Source organism: Leucopleurus acutus (genome assembly GCF_964270905.1).
Source record: "Leucopleurus acutus genome assembly, chromosome: 7".
Lineage (NCBI taxonomy): Eukaryota > Metazoa > Chordata > Mammalia > Artiodactyla > Delphinidae > Leucopleurus > Leucopleurus acutus.
This window is the reverse complement of record NC_139150.1, coordinates 55,489,666-55,508,830: the sequence shown is the minus strand read 5'-3', so window position 1 is coordinate 55,508,830 and position 19,165 is coordinate 55,489,666. Positions and strand designations below refer to the sequence as shown.

The window sequence follows — 19,165 nt, the reverse complement described above, 5'->3', positions numbered from 1 at the left end:
CTCGGGACTTCCCTGGTGGCTCAATGGTTAAGAATATGCCTGCCAATGCAGCGGACACGGGTTCGAGCCCTGGTCCGGGAATATCCCACATGCCACGGAGCAACTAAGCCCGTGAGCCACAACTACTGTGCCTGCGCTCTAGAACCTGTGAACCACAACTACTGAAGCCTGCACGCCTAGAGCCCGTGCTCCGCAACAAGAGAAGCCACTGCAATAAGAAGCTCGTGCACTGCAATGAGGAGTAGCCCCCGCTCACAACTAGAGAAAGCCCATGTGCAGCAACGAAGACCCAACACAGCCAAAAAGGACCATCTCACTTTTAGCTTTTATTTGCTTACTGCTTCCAAATCTATCTTTCTACAATACTGTCTTTTATACTGTGCTTTAAAAACTTTAGTGGCTGAACTATTTTTTCAGTTATTTTATAATGTCAATGTTTTCTTACAATCTGGTGATATCACTGATCAAATCTGCTATATTTAGTCTATAATATGCATAAAGTCTAACCTGATATCAATACAATTTGAGAATAAGTTAATTATTACCTTATTTATTTTCTAGGCATGGATTTAGAGAAATAGAAACATTAAGTAATAGAAAATTGCATGTGGTAGTGTGTAGACACAATTTAGGATTCTACTGTGAAATTATTTTGCCATCCTAAATAAGAAAATCCCTCCTAGGAAGACAAAACTGGAAATAACCCATAATTTTTCTAGATTAGAAGTATGAGGGGGGGACCTTGAAGATGGTGGAAGAGTAAGACGCGGAGATCACCTTCCTCCCCACAGATACACCAGAAATACATCTACACGTGGAACAACTCCTACAGAACACCTACTGAAGGCTGGCAGACCTCAGACCTCCCAAAAGGCAAGAAACTCCCCACGTACCTGGGTAGGGCAAAAGAAAAAAAGAAAAAACAGAGACAAAAGAATAGGGACGGCACCTGCACCAGTGGGAGGGAGCTGTGAAGGAGGAAAAGTTTCCACACACTAGGAAGCCCCTTCGCGGGCGGAGACTGCGGGAGGCGGAGGGAGGAGCTTTGAAGCCGTGGAGGAGTGCACAGCAACGGGTGCGGAGGGCAAAGCGGGGAGATTCCCGCACAGAGGATCCGACCGGCACTCACCAGCCCGAGACGCTTGTCTACTCATCCACCGGGGCGGGCGGGGCTGCGAGCTAAGGCTCGGGTTTTGGTATCTGACTGAGCGCAGGGAGAGGACTGGGGTTGGCGGCTTGAACATAGCCTGAAGGGGTTTGTGCACCACGGCTAGCCGGGAGGGAGTCCGGGGAAAAGTCTGCACCTGCAGAAGAGGCAAGAGACTTTTTCTTCCCTCTTTGTTTCCTGGTGCGCGAGGAGAGGGGTTTAAGAGCGCTGCTTAAAGGAACTCCAGAGACGGGCGTGAGCCGCGGCTAAAAGCGCGAACCCCCAGAGACGGGCGCGAGCCGCGGCTAAAAGCACGGACCCCAGGGACAGGCGGGAGACGCTAAGGCTGCTGCTGCCGCCACCAACGGGCCTGTGTGCGAGCACAGGTCACTATCCACACCCCTCTTCCTTGGAGCCTGTGCAGCCCGCCACTGCCAGGTTCCCGGGATCCAGGGACACTTCCCCGGGAGAACGCACGGCGGGCCTCAGGCTGGTGCAACGTCATGCCGGCCTCTGCCGCCGCAGGCCCACCCCGCACGCAGTGCCCCTCCCTACCCCCCGGCCTGAGTGCGCCAGAGCCCCCGAATCAGCGGCTCCTTTAAACCCGTCCTGTCTGAGCAAAAAAAAGACGCCCTCCAGCGACCTACATGCAGAGGCAGGGCCAAATACAAAGCTGAGCCCCCCAGCTGTGCGAACAAAGAAGAGAAAGGGAAATCTCTCCCAGCAGCCTCAGGAACAGAGGATTAAAGGTCCATAATCAACTTGATGTACCCTGCATCTGTGGAATACATGAATAGACAAGTCATCCCAAATTGAGGAGGTGGGCTTCCAGAGCAAGATCTATGATTTTTTTCCCCTTTTCCTCTTTTTGTGAATGTGTATGTGTATGCTTCTGTGTGAGTTATTCTCTGTATAGTTTTGCTTCCACCATTTGTCCTAGGGTTCTATCCGTCCATGGTTTTTTAAATTTTTTTTCTTAATAATTTTAATTTTAATAACTTTATTATACTTTACCTTCGTTCTTTCTTTCTTTCCTTCCTTCCTTCCCTCCTTTAGACAACGAATCATCCCAAATTGAGGAGGTGGTCTCTGAGAGCAAGATTTATGGTTTTTTCCCCTTTACCTCTTTTTGGGAGGGTGTATGTGTATGCTTCTGTGTAAGATTTTGTCTGTATAGCTTTGCTTCCAACATTTGTCCTAAGGTTCTATCCGTCCCTTTTTTTTTCTTTTTCTAAATAAGTATTATTTAATTCAATAACTTTATTATACTTTATTTTATTTTACTGTATCTTCTTTCTTTCTGTTTTTCCTTCTTTCCCTCCTTCCTTCCTTCCTCCCTCCCTCCCTCCCTTTCTTTCCTTCTTGCCTTCTTTTCTTCTTTACTTATTTCTTTCTTCCCTCCTTCCTTCCTTCCTTCCCTCCTTTCCTTCTTTCTTTCTTCATACTTCTACTAATTCTACTTTTTCTCCCTTTTATTCTGAGCCGTGTAGATGAAAGGCTCTTGGTGCTCCAGCCAGGAGTCAGGGCTCTGCCTCTGAGGTAGGAGAGCCAACTTCAGGACACTGGTCAACAAGAGACCTCCCAGCTCCACATAATATCAAATGGCGAAAATCTCCCAGAGACCTCCATCTTAACACCAGCACCCAGCTTCACTCAACGACCAAAAGCTACAGTGCTGGACAACCTATGCCAAACAACTAGCAAAACAGGAAAACAACCCCACCCATTAGCAGAGAGGCTGCCTAAAATCATAATAAGGCCACAGACACCCCAAAACACACCAACACACGTGAACCTGCCCACTAGAGAGACAAGATCCAGCCTCATCCACCACAACACAGGCACTAGTCCCCTCCACCAGGAAGCCTACACAACCCACTGAACCAACCTTAGCCACTGGAGACAGACATCAAAAACAGCGGGAACTACGAACCTGCAGCCTGCAAAAAGGAGACCCCAAACACAGTAAGATAAGCAAAATGAGAAGACAGAAAAACAAACACCAGATGAAGGAGCAAGATAAAAATGCACCAGACCTAACAAATGAAGAGGAAATAGGCAGTCTACCTGAAAAAGAATTCAGAATAATGAGAGTAAGGATGATCCAAAATCTTGGAAATAGAATGGACAAAATGCAAGAAACAGTTAACAAGGACCTAGAAGAAATAAAGATGAAACAAGCAACGATGAACAACACAATAAATGAAATTAAAAGTACTCTAGATGGGATCAATAGCAGAATAATTGAGGCAGAAGAACGGATAAGTGACCTGGAAGATAAAATAGTGGAAATAACTACTGCAGAGCAGAATAAAGAAAGAAGAATGAAAAGAACTGAGGACAGTCTCAGAGACCACTGGGACAACATTAAACACACCAACATTCGAATTATAGGGGTTCCAGAAGAAGAAGAGAAAAAGAAAGGGACTGAGAAAATATTTGAAGAGATTATAGTTGAAAACTTCCCTAATATGGGAAAGGAAATAGTTAATCAAGTCCAGGAAGCACAGAGAGTCCCATACAGGATAAATCCAAGGAGAAATACTCCAAGACACATATTAATCAAACTGTCAAAATTAAATACAAAGAAAGCACAATAAAAGCAGCAAGGGAAAAACAACAAATAACACACAAGGGAATCCCCATAAGGTTAACAGCTGATCTCTCAGCAGAAACCCTACAAGCCAGAAGGGACTGGCAGGACATACTGAAGAGATGAAGGAGAAAAACCTGCAACCAAGAGTACTCTACCGAGCAAGGATCTCATTCAGATTTGATGGAGAAATTAAAACCTTTACAGACAAGCAAAAGCTGAGAGAGTTCAGCACCACCAAACCAGCTTTACAACAAATGCTAAAGGAACTTCTCTAGACAAGAAACACAAGAGAAGGAAAAGACCTATAATAACGAACCCAAAACAATTTAGAAAATGGGAATAGGAACATACATATCGATAACTACCTTAAATGTAAATGGACTAAATGCTCCCACCAAAAGACACAGATTGGCTGAATGGATACAAAAACAAGACCCTTACATATGCTGTTTACAAGAGACTCACTTCAGACCTAGAGACACATACAGACTGAAAGTAAGGGGATGGAAAAAGATATTCCATACAAATGGAAACCAAAAGAAAGCTGGAGTAGCAATTCTCATTATCAGACAAAATAGACTTTAAAATAAGGACTATTAGAAGAGACAAAGAAGGACACTACATAATGATCAAGGGATCAATCCAAGAAGAAGATATAACAATTGTAAATATTTATGCACCCAACATAGGAGCATCTCAATACATAAGGCAAATACTAACAGCCATAAAAGGGGAAATCGACAGTAACACATTAATAGTAGGAGACTTTAACACTCCAGTTTCACCAATGGACAGATCATCCAAAATGAAAATAAATAAGGAAACACAAGCTTTAAATGATACATTAAACAAGACGGACTTAATTGATATTTATAGGACACTCCATCCAAAAACAACAGAATATACATTTTTCTCAAGTGCTCATGGAACATTCTCCAGGATAGATCATATCTTGGGTCACAAATCAAGCCTTGGTAAATTTAAGAAAATTGAAATTGTATCAAGTAACTTTTCCGACCACAACGCCATGAGACTAGATATCAATTACAGGAAAAGATCTGCAAAAAATACAAACACATGGAGGCTAAACAATACACTACTTAATAATGAAGTGATCACTGAAGAAATCAAAGAGGAAATAAAAAAATACCTAGAAACAAATGACAATGGAGACACAACGACCCAAAACCTACGGGATGCAGCAAAAGCAGTTCTAAGGGGGAAGTTTATAGCAATAAAAGCCCACCTTAAGAAGCAGGAAACATCTCAAATAAGCAACCTAACCTTGCACCTCAAGCAATTAGAGAAAGAAGAAGAAAAAAACCCCAAAGCTAGCAGAAGGAAAGAAATCATAAAAATCATATCAGAAATAAATGAAAAAGAAATGAAGGAAACAATAGCAAAGATCAATAAAACTAAAAGCTGGTTCTTTGAGAAGATAAACAAAATAGATAAACCACTAGCCAGACTCATCAAGAAAAAAAGGGAGAAGACTCAAATCAATAGAATTAGAAATGAAAAAGGAGAAGTAACAACTGACACTGCAGAAATACAAAAGATCATGAGAGATTACTACAAGCAACTCTATGCCAATAAAATGGACAATCTGGAAGAAATGGACAAATTCTTAGAAATGCACAACCTGCCAAGACTGAATCAGGAAGAAATAGAAAATACGAACAAATCAATCACAAGCACTGAAATTAAAACTGTGATTAAAACTCTTCCAACAAACAAAAGCCCAGGACCAGATGGCTTCACAGGCGAATTCTATCAAACATTTAGAGAAGAGCTAACACCTATCCTTCTCAAACTCTTCCAAAATATAGCAGAGGGAGGAACACTCCCAAATTCCTTCTATGAGGCCACCATCACCTTGATACCAAAACCAGACAAGGATGACACAAAGAAAGAAAACTATAGGCCAATATCACTGATGAACATAGATGCAAAAATCCTCAACAAAATACTAGCAAACAGAATCCAACAGCACATTAAAAGGATCATACACCATGATCAAGTGGGGTTTATTCCAGGAATGCAAGGATTCTTCAATATACGCAAATCTATCAATGGGATAAACCATATTAACAAATTGAAGGAGAAAAACCATATGATCATCTCAATAGATGCAGAGAAAGCTTTTGACAAAATTCAACACCCATTTATGATAACCCTGAAGAAAGTAGGCATAGAGGGAACTTTCCTCAACATAATAAAGGCCATATATGACAAGCCCACAGCCAACATCGTCCTCAATTGTGAAAAACTGAAAGTGTTTCCACTAAGATCAGGAACAAGACAAGGTTGCCCACTCTCACCACTCTTATTCAACACAGTTTTGGAAGTTTTAGCTACAGCAATCAGAGAAGAAAAGGAAATAAAAGGAATTCAAATCAGAAAAGAAGAAGTAAAGCTGTCACTGTTTGCAGATGACATGATACTATACAAGGAGAATCCTAAAGATGCTACCAGAAAACTACTAGAGCTAATCAATGAATTTGGTAAAGTAGCAGGATACAAAATTAATGCACAGAAATCTCTGGCATTCCTATATACTAATGATGAAAAATCTGAAAGAGAAATCAAGAAAACACTCCCCTTTACCATTGCAACAAAAAGAATAAAATATCTAGGAATAAACCTACCTAGGGAGACAAAAGACCTGTATGCAGAAAATTAGACACTGATGAAAGAAATTAAAGATGATACAAATAGATGGAGAGATATACCATGTTCTTGGATTGGAAGAATCAACATTGTGAAAATGACTCTACTACCCAAAGCAATCTATAGATTCAATGCAATCCCTATCAAACTACCACTGGCATTTTTCACAGAACTAGAACAAAAAATTTTGCAATTTGTATGGAAACACTAAAGACCCCGAATATCCAAAGCAATCTTGAGAACGAAAAAAGAAGCTGGAGGAATCAGGCTCCCTGACTTCAGACTATATGACAAAGCTACAGTAATCAAGACAGTATGGTACTGGCACAAAAACAGAAAGATAGATCAATGGAACAGGATAGAAAGCCCAGAGATAAACCCACGCACATATGGACACCTTATCTTTGATAAAGGTGGCAGGAATATACAGTGGAGCAAGGACAGCCTCTTCAATAAGTGGTGCTGGGAAAACTGGACAGATACATGTAAAAGTATGAGATTAGATCACTCCCTCACACCATACACAAAAATAAGCTCAAAATGGATTAAAGACCTAAATGTAAGGCAAGAAACTATCAAACTCTTAGAGGAAAACAAAGGCGGAACACTCTGTGACATAAATCACAGCAAGATCCTTTCTGACCCACCTCCTAGAGTAATGGAAATAAAAACAAAAATAAACAAATGGGACCTAATGAAACTTCAAAGCTTTTACACAGCAAAGGAAACCATAAACAAGACCAAAAGACAACCCTCAGAATGGGAGAAAATATTTGCAAATGAAGCAACTGACAAAGGATTAATCTCCAAAATTTACAAGCAGCTCATGCAGTTCAATAAGAAAAAAACAAACAACCCAATCCAAAAATGGGCAGAAGACCTAAACAGACATTTCTCCAAAGAAGATATACAGACTGCCAACAAACACATGAAAGAATGCTCAACATCATTAATCATTAGAGAAATGCAAATCAAAAGTACAATGAGATATCATCTCACACCAGTCAGAATGGCCATCATCAAAAAATCTAGAAACAATAAATGCTGGAGAGGGTGTGGAGAAAAGGGAACACTCTTGCACTGCTGGTGGGAATGTGAATTGGTTCAGCCACTATGGAGAACAGTATGGAGGTTCCTTAAAAAACTACAAATAGAACCACCATATGACCCAGCAATCCCACTACTTGGCATATACCCTGAGAAAACCAAAATTCAAAAAGAGTCATGTACCAAAATGTTCACTGCAGCTCTATTTACAATAGCCCGGACATGGAAACAACCTAAGTGCCCATCATCGGATGAGTGGATAAAGAAAATGTGGCACATATATACAATGGAATATTACTCAGCCATAAAAAGAAATGAAATTGAGCTATTTGTAATGAGGTGGATAGACCTAGAGTCTGTCATACAGAGTGAAGTCAGTCAGAAAGAAAAAGACAAATACCGTATGCTAACACATATATATGGAATTTAAGAAGAAAAAAAAATGTCATGAAGAACCTAGGGGTAAGACAGGAATAAAGACACAGACCTACTGGAGAACAGACTTGAGGATATGGGGAGGGGGAAGGGTGAGCTGTGACAGGGCGAGAGAGAGTCATGGACATATACACAGTAACAAACGTAAGGTAGATAGCTAGTGGGAAGCAGCCGCATGGTACAGGGAGATCAGCTAGGTGCTTTGTTACCGCCTGGAGGGGTGGGATAGGGAGGGTGGGAGGGAGGGAGATGCAAGAGGGAAGAGATATGGGAACATATGTATATGTATAACTGATTCACTTTGTTATAAAGCAGAAACTAACACACCATTGTAAAGCAATTATACCCCAATAAAGATGTTAAAAAAAAAAAAGAAAAAAAAGAAAAAGAAGTATGAGATGTCATAGTAGTAATATTAGGGTAAAGTAGATCAATGAATAGTTTAGGAAAACTTGCCTTATTAATGGAACTTAACTAGCATTCCATCAAAATAAACCAGATCTGCAGAATAGATGAAATAATATAATTCTAAAAGCAGTATAAAGTCATAACTTCATAGTACACTCTTCTCAGAGGCCTGTCTCTTTTCTTTCTTTCTTTTTTTTTTAATGCAGTACACGGGCCTCTCACTGCCGTGGCCTCTCCTGTTGCAGAGCACAGGCTCCAGACGCACAGGCTCAGCGGCCATGGCTCACGGGCCCAGCCGCTCCGCGGCATGTGGGATCCTCCCGGACCGGGGCACGAACCCATGTCCCCTGCATCGGCAGGCAGACTCTCAACCTCTGAGGCACCAGGGAAGCCCTCTCTCTTTTCTTAATGACTACTGAAACAAAGGAAGCTGTAAAAAGTTGGTTGGTTTTCAAATGGTTTTTGACAAGAGCAACAAGACCATTCAGCAGAGAAAGGATAGTCTTTTCAACAAATGGTGCTGAAAAAACTGGATATCCACATGCAAAACAATGAAGATGGACCCTTACCTTACACCATACAAAAATTACCTCAAAACATAAAACTGTCATTACATGCAGGTGACATGACACTAGATGCAGAAAACCCTAAAGACTCCACACAAAAACTACTAGAACTGATAAACGAATTCAGCAAGGTAGCAGAATAAAAGATTAACATACAGAACGGTTGCATTTCTTTACACTAAAAGTGAAATATCAGAAAAGGAACGTTAAAAAACCATCCCTTTTAAAACCACATCCAAGAAAATAAAATAATTAGGAATAAAGCTGATCAAGGAGGTGAAAGACTTATATGCTGAAAACTATAAAACATTAATAAAGGAAACTGAAGATGATTCAAAGAAATACAAAGATATCCCATGCTCTTGGATTGGAAGAATTAATATTGTTAAAATGGCCATACTACCCAAAGAAATCTACAGATTTAATGCAATCCCTTCAAATTACCCATGACATTTTTCACAGAACTAATAATCCTAATTTTCATTTTTTAGTTTTGGCTGTGCCGTGCAGCCTGCAGGATTCTTAGTTCCTGACCAGGGATTGAACCTGGGCCCCAGCATTGAAAGTGCCAAGTCCTAACCACTAGACCACCAGGGAATTCCCAAATAATCCTAAAATTTGTATGAAACCATAAAAGACCCAGAATTGCCAGAGCAATCCTGAGGAAAAAGAGCAAAGCAGGAGGCATAATCCTTCCAGACTTCAGACAATATTAAAAGCTACAGTAATCAAAATAGTGTGGTACTGGTACAAAAACAGACATATGGATCAGTGGAACAGAATATAGAGCCCAGAAATAAACCCACACACTTACAGTCAATTAATCTTCAACAAAGGAGACAAGAATATACAATGGAAAAAAGTCTCTTCAGCAAGTGGTGTTGGGAAAGTTGGACTGCTGCATATAAATCAATGAAATTAGAAGACACCCTCACACTGTATACACAAATAAACTCAAAATGGCTTAAAGACTTAAATATAAGACATGATACCAGAAAACTCCTTGAAGAGAACATAGGCAAAACATTCTCTGACATAAATCATACCAATGGTCTGTTTACCAAGGCAATAGAAATAAAAGCAAAACCGAACAACTGGGACCTAGTCCAAACTTACAAGCTTTTACATAGCAAAGGAAACCATAACACAATGAAAAGACAATCTACAAAATGGGAGAAAATACCTGCAAATGATGTGACAAACAAGGGCTTAATTTCCAAAATATACAAATAGCTCATACAATTCAATAACAACAAAACAAATAACCTAATTGAAAAATGGGCAGAAGATATAAATAGACATTTCTCCAAAGAAGACATACAGGTAGCCAACAGGCACATGAACAGATGGTCCACATCATTAATTGTGAGCAAAATGCAAATCGAAACTACAAGATACCACCTCACACTTGTCAGAATAGCTATCATTAAAAAGTCTATGAATAACAAATGCTGGAGAGGATGTGGAGAAAAGGGAACCCTCCTACACTATTGGAGGGAATGTAAGTTGGTGCAGCCACTATGGAGAACAGTATGGAGGTAGCTCAAAACTAAAAATAGAGTTGCCATATGATCCAGCAATCCCACTCCTGGCATATATCTGGAAAAAACTGTAATTCAAAAAGATACATGCAGGGCTTCCCTGGTGGCGCAATGGTTGAGAGTCCGCCTGCCGATGCAGGGCACACAGGTTCGTGCCCTGGTCCGGGAAGATCCCACATGCCGTGGAGCGGCTGGGCCCATGAGCCATGGCCACTGAGCCTGCACGTCCGGAGCCTGTGCTCCGCAACAGGAGAGGCCACAACAGTGAGAGGCCTGCGTACCGCAAAAAAAAAAAAAAAAAAAAACACAACGAGATACCACTTCACACCTATCAGAATGGCCATCATCAGAAAAGCAGAAAGTAAGTGTTGGTGAGGATGTGGAATGCTGTGTGCTGCTGGTAATAATGTAAAACGGTGCTGCTGCTATGGAAAACAGTATGGCAGTTCCTCAAAAAAATTAAATATACAACTACCATATCATCTAGTAATCCCACTTCTGGATAGATATCCAAAAGAATTGAAAGTAAGATCTCAGAGAGATATCTGTACACCCATGTTCGTTGCAGTGTTATTCATAAGAGCCAAAAGGCAGAAGCAACCCAACTATCCAACAAGAGATGAATGGGTAAACAAAATGTGGTACATACAATAGAGTATTATTCAGCCCTAAAAAGGAATGAGATTCTGACACATGCTACAACATGGTTGAATCCTGAAGACATTATGGTAAGAGAAATAAGCCAGTCGCAAAAGAGTAAATACTGTATGATTCTACTTATATGAGCTACCTGGAATAAGCAAATTCATAGAGACAGAAAGTAGAAAGGTGGCTGCCAGGGGTCAGGAGGAGAGGGGAATGAGAAGTTATTTTTTAATGGGTATAAAGTTTCAATTTAGGAAGATGAAAAATGTTCTGGAGATGGATGGTGGTAATGGGTGCAGAACAATATGAAGGTACTGGGCTTCCCTGGTGGCGCAGTGGCTGAGAGTCCACCTGCTGATGCAGGGGACACGGGTTCGTGCCCCAGTCCAGGAAGATCCCACATGCCACGGAGCGGCTGGGCCCATGAGCCATGGCCTCTGAGCCTGCGCGTCTGGAGCCTGTGCTCCACAACGGGAGAGGCCACAACAGTGAGAGGCACGCATACCGAAAAAAAAGAAAAAAAAAATGAAGGTACTGAATTAATGCCACTGATTTGACCACTTAAAAATGGTTAAAATAGTAAATTTTATTAAGTATATTTTACCCCCTCACACACAAAAAAGTTGGTTGCTCTCATATTGCAAAAGAGAAGTATTTTTCAATTTGTTGCTCACAAACTGAACTAGCCCTACTACACATGTTAGAAATGTGAGCTATGAGGATCTGTGAGGTTATTTCCCATGATATTAGCAGATCTGATTTAGAACTCCTTGATCTGATACCTTGGGGATATCAAGAGTGTATCTTTACACAAAAGCACTAATCAAGGCAATAGATAAAAGCATTTAAAAATGTTCAAAAACACCACAAAAATTTAACAATATTAATAAACAACTGGAACACAGTTCTCAGACTAAGTATCAACAACCAGCCACCCTCCTATGAGGGGCTACACAAACTACTGTAGTTCATTTTTTATGCAATTACTTACATTCTTCACATTTTACAACCCACTAATTAAGTCTGAAATTGTTTAGGAATTTAAAAAAATTTTTCTCTAAAGAAATTTCACTGTCCTATATTCCAGCCACTTAGGTCTACATGAATCATGTTGTAAAACTCAGTCTAAGCTTGTGAAATCCTTAAAATGATCTAAAGCACTAAAATAAAAAGAAAATTCAAAAGGGGCAATTCTAGGAATCTTTATAAGATAGATTCTATTATCCATAAACCATGGGATTAAAAATTAGTGATAAAAGACTCAATTTTGTTACCTTTCTGCACCTGCTATGCAGACAGAACATCAATTTTCCCATATGTGAATATTTTTCTGATTAAGAGATACATTTACATGGCCAGATATTTATTATTTAACACATGTACATACCTGAGCAAAAAGGTAAGACATGACAAAGTCATCAAGAAGAGGAGCTTCAGCACCTCGAGATATTCCATGCCTATAGGTTCTGTTGCTGCCATTACAATACCAGTAAGGAAAGTAAAATCTACAAGACAATTAAAACAATCAGTCAGCCTCTAACAGTTCTAATATAAACATACTGTATATATATAACCACTTCCGATCTACCAAAAGGTATTATCCCATAATCAGAAAACACAACTAACAGTGTTAAATACAAAGTGAGGACAAAAGGAAATATGGGTAAAGCCATGGTAATAATACAGCCAGAAAATACAAGAAACATAAGTTTAAAATCCATATTCTCCCTTCTTCCATGAACAGAACATAGAAGCAAATAATAGAAAATAGAGAAATGTAGAAATAAAACATTAACAAAAAAAATTTTAGTATGGACACCAGGGGGAAAAGCAGGGGGGGTGGTAGTGGTGGGATGAATTGGGAGATTGGGAATGACATATATACACTAATATGTATAAAATAGATAATTAATAAGAAACTGCTATATTAAAAAAATAAAATAAAATTCAAAAAAAACTTTTTAATGTAATTCTAGGAACATCAGTAGAGGAATGTGAAAATGCTAATTTGGTGTGAAAACAAATAATTGCTTCTTCTTTAAAGAAACAGAGATTACATAAAAAAGAATGAAATAATGCCATTTGCAGCTACACAGACAGACCTAGAGATTATCATATTAAGCGAAGCCAGTCAGAAAGAGAAAGAGAAATACCATATGATATCACTTATCTGTGGAATCTAAAATATGACACAAATGAACTTATCTATGAAACAGAAACAGACTCACAGACATAGAGAAGACTTGTGGTCGCCAAAGGGGAAGGGGAGTGGGGGAGGGTTGGATTGTGAGTTTGGGGTTAGCAGATGCAAACTATTATATATAGAATGGATAAACAAGGTCCTACTATATAGCACAGGGATAGTCAATATCCTGTAATAAGCTATAATGGAAAAGAATATGAAAAAGAATATATATAAATATGTATAACTGAATCACTTTACTGTACACAAGAAACTAACACAACATTGTAAATCGACTACACTTCAGTTAAAAAAAATGGAGGTTACAAACTTGTCCTTCAGAGAAACAAAAAAATTCTATATTGCTTTTTTTATTTACAGTTCTACTGAGATAAAATTCACATAAAGTTCACTCATTTAAAGTATACAATTCAATGTTTTTAGTATATTCAAAGCACTGTACAGACATCACCACAACCTAACTTTAGAACATCTTTATCTTCCATAAAAGAAATTCCCTACCCAAGCCACCTTTATCTACTCCTCAGCCCTAAGTTACCACTAGTCTACCTCTATAAATTTGTCTATTCTGCATATTTTATATAAATGGAATCATATAATATGTGGCTTTTTCTACCTTCTTTCACTTAGCATAATGTTTTCAAGGATCATCCACATTTATAGCAGTATCAGTACTTCACTTCTTTTTATTGCCCAATTAAATTCCCATTGTATGGATATACCACATTTTGCTTAACCATTCATGACTTCATGGACATTTGGTTTGTTTCCATCTTTTTGCTATTGTGAATAATGTTGCTATGAATAATCATATACAAGTTTTCTTTCCGGTGGAAGTATGTTTTCATTTCTCTTGCATATATACCTAGGGTGGCACTGCTGAATCATATGATAATTCTATGTTTATCTTTTAAAGGAGTAGCCAAACTGTCTTTCAAAGCAGCGCTATTTTATACTTCTAACAATGTATGAGTGTCCCAATAGGTCACATCCTTGCCAACACTTGGGTGGAGAGTTTAGCTAAGTTACTCTATGGTGCTGCTGACTCAGCATTCATTTTGTTTCGTCAAGAGTCCTGTAGTGACCTTAAACTGACATTAGCTCCCACACAAACGCTGGCCTAGAGAACAACTTGCAGAGTCACAAGCAAATGTAAGTTCCTTATACGACTTCCCCAACAGCCTCTGTGATCAACACTCATCCCTGCCTCCCAGTGCCTAGTCCTATGCACCTCTTCAATAAGATCCCTACGTGACTTACCAAAACCCAACTCTTTTGAATTGACCAGTCTGGCCTTAGTCCAGGAACCTCAAGGCACTCTACACTTAAACCCTAATAAAGGCACATGCTCCAGGTCCTGACTCTCTCTATCTGCACTGTGCCTTGACCTCTCCATGTGACCCCTTAAGGCATGTGGGTACTTCCTCAAGAACCTGTGAGTAATAAACATTTTTCTACTTCAATTCCTCTTGTAGTCTGTTGTTGAAATGTGGCTCACCATCTGGCACCCTATGTTCCACTTAATAAGAGGTAATTTGACAATTTCTTTTTTTTAATCTTTTGGCCACATCGCGCAGCACGTGGGATCTTAGTTCCACAACCAGGGATTGAACCCATGCCCCCTGCATTGGCAACATGGAGTCTTAACCACTGGACCACCAGGGAAATCCCTAATTTGACAAATTTATAACAATGTGTTATCGTCCATCTTTTTAATGCTTGCCATCCTAGTGGGTAAAATGGTATCCCATTGTGGTTTTGATTTACATTTCTCTAATGAATAAAGATTTTGAGTATCTTTTCACATGCTTATTTATCAGTTGTATGTTTTGTTTAGAGAAAGGGCTATTCAAAACTTTGCCCCTATTTTAATTGTGTTAGTTGTCACTGTACTGAACTGTAAGAGTTCCTTATATATTCTGGATATAAGACATCTGTCAGATATATAATTTACAAACATTTTCTTCCATTCTATAGGTTGTCTTTTCACATTCTTGTCAGTATCCTTTGATGCACAAACGTATACTTTGATGAATCCCAATTAACCTATTTTTCTTTTGTTGCTTAGGTTTTTGGTGCCATATTGAAATCACTGCCTAATTTAAGTACACAAACACATGATCCTGTTTTCTCCTAAGAATTTACAGTTTTAGCTCTTAGATTTAGGTCTATGATCCATTTTAAGTTACCTTTTTGTAAACAGTGTGAGTTGTCTAAATTCATTACTTTACATGTGGATATTCAGTTGTCCCAGCACCATTTGTTGAAAAGACTATTGTTTCCCCATGAATTGTCTTGGCACCCTTGTCTAAAGTCTATTACCATAGTATGAGAGATTATTTTTGGACTTTCAATTTTACTCCATTAATCTATTATCTAACCTTAAGTCAGCAGTACACTGTCTTGATTACTGTGGTTGTGGATGAAGTTTTGAAATGAGTGTGAATCTTCTAACTGTTCTTTTTCAAGACTGTTTGGGCTATTCCAAGTCCCTTTGATTTTTTATGAATTTTATGACCAATTTTTCAATTTCTGCAATAAAGATAGCTAGAATTTCAGTGGAGATTGCATTGAATATACAGATTAATTATGGGAACATTGCCATCTTAACAATATTAAGTCTTCCTATATTATCTTTCCATTTATTTAGGTGTTTCTCTAATTTCTTTCAATAATATTTTATATTTCTCAGTACACAAACTGTGCACTTCTTTAGTCAGGTTTATACCTAAGTATTCTTTTATGCCATGATAAATGGAATTTTCTTAATTTCACATTTCTTCTCTAATTGCTAGCATATAGAAATACAACTGATTTTGTATTTCTATCCTGTAACTGGGCTGAGCTCATTTATTAGTTCTAACAGTTTCTTAATTCCTTAGGATTTTTCATATACTAGATCATATCATCTGTGAACAGAGAGTTTTACCACTTCTTTTCCAATATAGATGCCCTGTATTTCTTTCTCTTGCCTATTTTCCCTGGCTAGAATCTATGGTACAGTGTTAAACAGAAGTGGTGACAGCAGATATTTGTGTCTTGTTCCTGATCTTTGGAAGAAAGCATTCAGCCTTTCACTATCAAGCATAAGGTTAGCTTTGGGTTTTTCACAGATGCCCTTTATCAGACTAAGTTCCCTTCCATCCTTATTATGTTTAATATTTTGATCACGATAGAATGTTGGATTTTGTCAAATGTTTATCTCTGTCTCTATTAAGATGATAATAAGATTTGATTCTTTATTCTACTAATATGGTACATTATATTGATTGATTGATTTTCATATGTTAAAGCAACCTTGTATTTCCTGGAGTAAAGTCCACCTGGTCAATATTTAATCCTTTTTATATATTGCTGAATTTTGTTTGCTAGTATTTTCTTGATGATTTTTACAACTATGTTTATAAGGGATATTTGTCTGTAGCTTTCTTTTCTTTTAGATGTCTGTCTGGATTTGGTATCAGGGTAATGGTGAACTCACAGAATGAATTAGGAAGTGTTCCCTCCTTTTCACTTTTTGTGAATAACTAGTATCAACTCTTCCTTAGAAGTTTAATAGAATTACCAGTAAAGCCACTTGGGCCTGGGCTTTCCTTTGTGGAAAAGTTTTTTGTTTGTTTTTTTTTGAGGTACGCAGGCCCCTCTCTGTTGTGGCCTCTCCCGTTGCGGAGCACAGGCTCTGGACGTGCAGGCTCAGCAGGCATGGCTCACGGGCCCAGCCGCTCCGCGGTATGTGGGATCCTCCCGGACCAAGGCACGAACCCGTGTCCCCTGCATCGGCAGGCGGACTCTCAACCACTGCGCCACCAGGGAAGCCCGGGAAAGTTTTTTTAAATTACTAATTGAATTCCATTTCTTTACTTGTTAAGGTCTATTCAGACATTCTACTTCTTGCTTTGTCAGTTCTACAGTTTGTGTCTTTCTAAACATTTGTCCATTTCATTTGGTTATGTAGTTTGTTGGCATACAGTTGTTCCTTATAATCCTTTTTATTTCTGTAAGGTCACAGTAATGTTACCTCTTTTATTCCTGATTTTAATAATTTAAGCTTCTCTCTTTTTATCTTGGTCAGTCTAGCTAAAGGTTTACTGATATTGTTGATCTTTTCAAAGAACCAGCTTTTGGTTTCTTGATTTTCTCTGTTGTCCTCCTATTCTCTATTTCATTTATTTCTACTCTGATCTTTATTATTTCCTTCCTTCAACTTGATTTGAATTTAATATACTCTTCTTTTTCTACTTTGTTAAAGTGGAATGTTAATAGCTTTGAGAACTTTTTTCTTTTTTAATATAGGCACTTATAGCTATGAATTTCCTTTAAGCATTGTTTTAGCTGCATACCATAAGTTTTGACATGATCCGTTTTCATTTTCAGTCATATCAAAGTATTTTCCATTTTCCTTTGTGATTTCTTCTCTGACCCCTCAGTTATTTAGAAATGTGTTGTTAATTACCATGTATTTGTGAATTTTCCAGATCTCCTTCTGTTAATGATCCCTAATTTAATTCCACTGTGGTCAGAGAACATACTTTGTATGACTTCAATCTTTGTAAATTTATTGAGATTCATTTTGTGGACTAACATATGATCTATCCTGGAGAATATTCCATATGCACTTGAAAAGAATGTGTATTGTGCTATGGTTGGGTGCAGTGTTCTATATATGTATGTCTAGCTGGTTTACAGTGTTGGTCAAGTCTTCTATTTCCTTGCTGATCTTCTGTCTAGTTGTTCTGTCCATTACTGAAAGTGACGTATTGAAGTCTCCAACTATTATTGTTGAATTGTCTAGTTTTCCCTTTAATTCTTTCATTGCTGCTTCATTTATTTTGGAGCTCTGTAGTTGGATCCAACTTATAACAATTTTAAACAAATGTTATTATGTTTCGTAACAGATTAACTCCTTGATAATTATAAAATGTCCCTCCTCTGTCTCTAGCAACAATATATATCTTAAAGACAATTTTGTCTGATATTAATACGGCTACTCCAGCTCTCTTTCAGTTACTGAATGCCTGTTTTATCTTTTTCAATCCTTTACTTTCAAGTTATTTGTGTTTTTGAATGCAACGTGTGCCTCTAATAGACAGCATGTAATTTATGTTTTTTTTAATTCAGTCCTCCAATCTCTGCCTTTTGACCTGAGTGTTTAATTCGTTTATATTTAAGGCAATTACTGTTAATAAAGTATTTATTATGTCTGTCATTTTGCTTCTATTAGGCTTTTTTTCGATTTTTTGTTCATATATTCCTCCATTATTGCTATAGATATTTTCTAGTGTATTATATACATTAAGTCTCTTGTTTTATCTTTTACTATATATTTTTGAGTTATTTTCATAGGAGTCTCCCAGAGGATTACAACAGACATTTTAACTTAAACAATCTAGTTCTTATTCATATCAACTTAATTTCAATAAAATACAGAAATTCAGTTCCATTCCCTTTATTCTATATTTGTCATAAAAGTTACATCTTTATACATTATAAGCCCTCCAACACAGTTTTATAATTGTTGCTCTTTTATGTTGATTTTGAAATAACCCATAAATATGTAATAAAGGAAATGAAGAATAGCCTCTGAATAAAAGGCAGGTGGAGGGCTTCCCTGGTGGCGCAGTGGTTGAGAGTCCGCCTGCCGATGCAGGGGACGCGGATTCGTGCCCCGGTCTGGGAAGATCCCACATGCCGCGGAGCGGCTGGGTCCGTGAGCCATGGCCGCTGAGCCTGCGCGTCCAGAGCCTGTGCTCCGCAACGGGAGAGGCCACAACAGTGAGAGGCCCGCGTACGGAAAAAAAAAAAAAAAAAAAAAAAGGCAGGTGGAATTATTTTTTTAATTATATAAAATCTCCTTTTGGGTAGTTTCTGGTTAGACTATCCTTGGAACTTTTGATTATAGATAGCGAT

The 19,165-nt window shown here is 38.5% G+C and overlaps 1 protein-coding gene across 1 annotated transcript in view; it reads right to left on the bottom strand.

Moving 5' to 3' along the window:
- The window catches only part of JAK2 (Janus kinase 2), a 163,418-nt gene that overhangs the window by 50,550 nt on the left and 93,703 nt on the right, over positions 1 to 19,165 (bottom strand). The window contains exon 5 of the mRNA XM_082842536.1: positions 12,443 to 12,560. Coding sequence (XP_082698662.1) covers positions 12,443 to 12,560 — 118 coding nt within the window. The remainder of the gene's footprint in view (positions 1 to 12,442; positions 12,561 to 19,165) is intronic.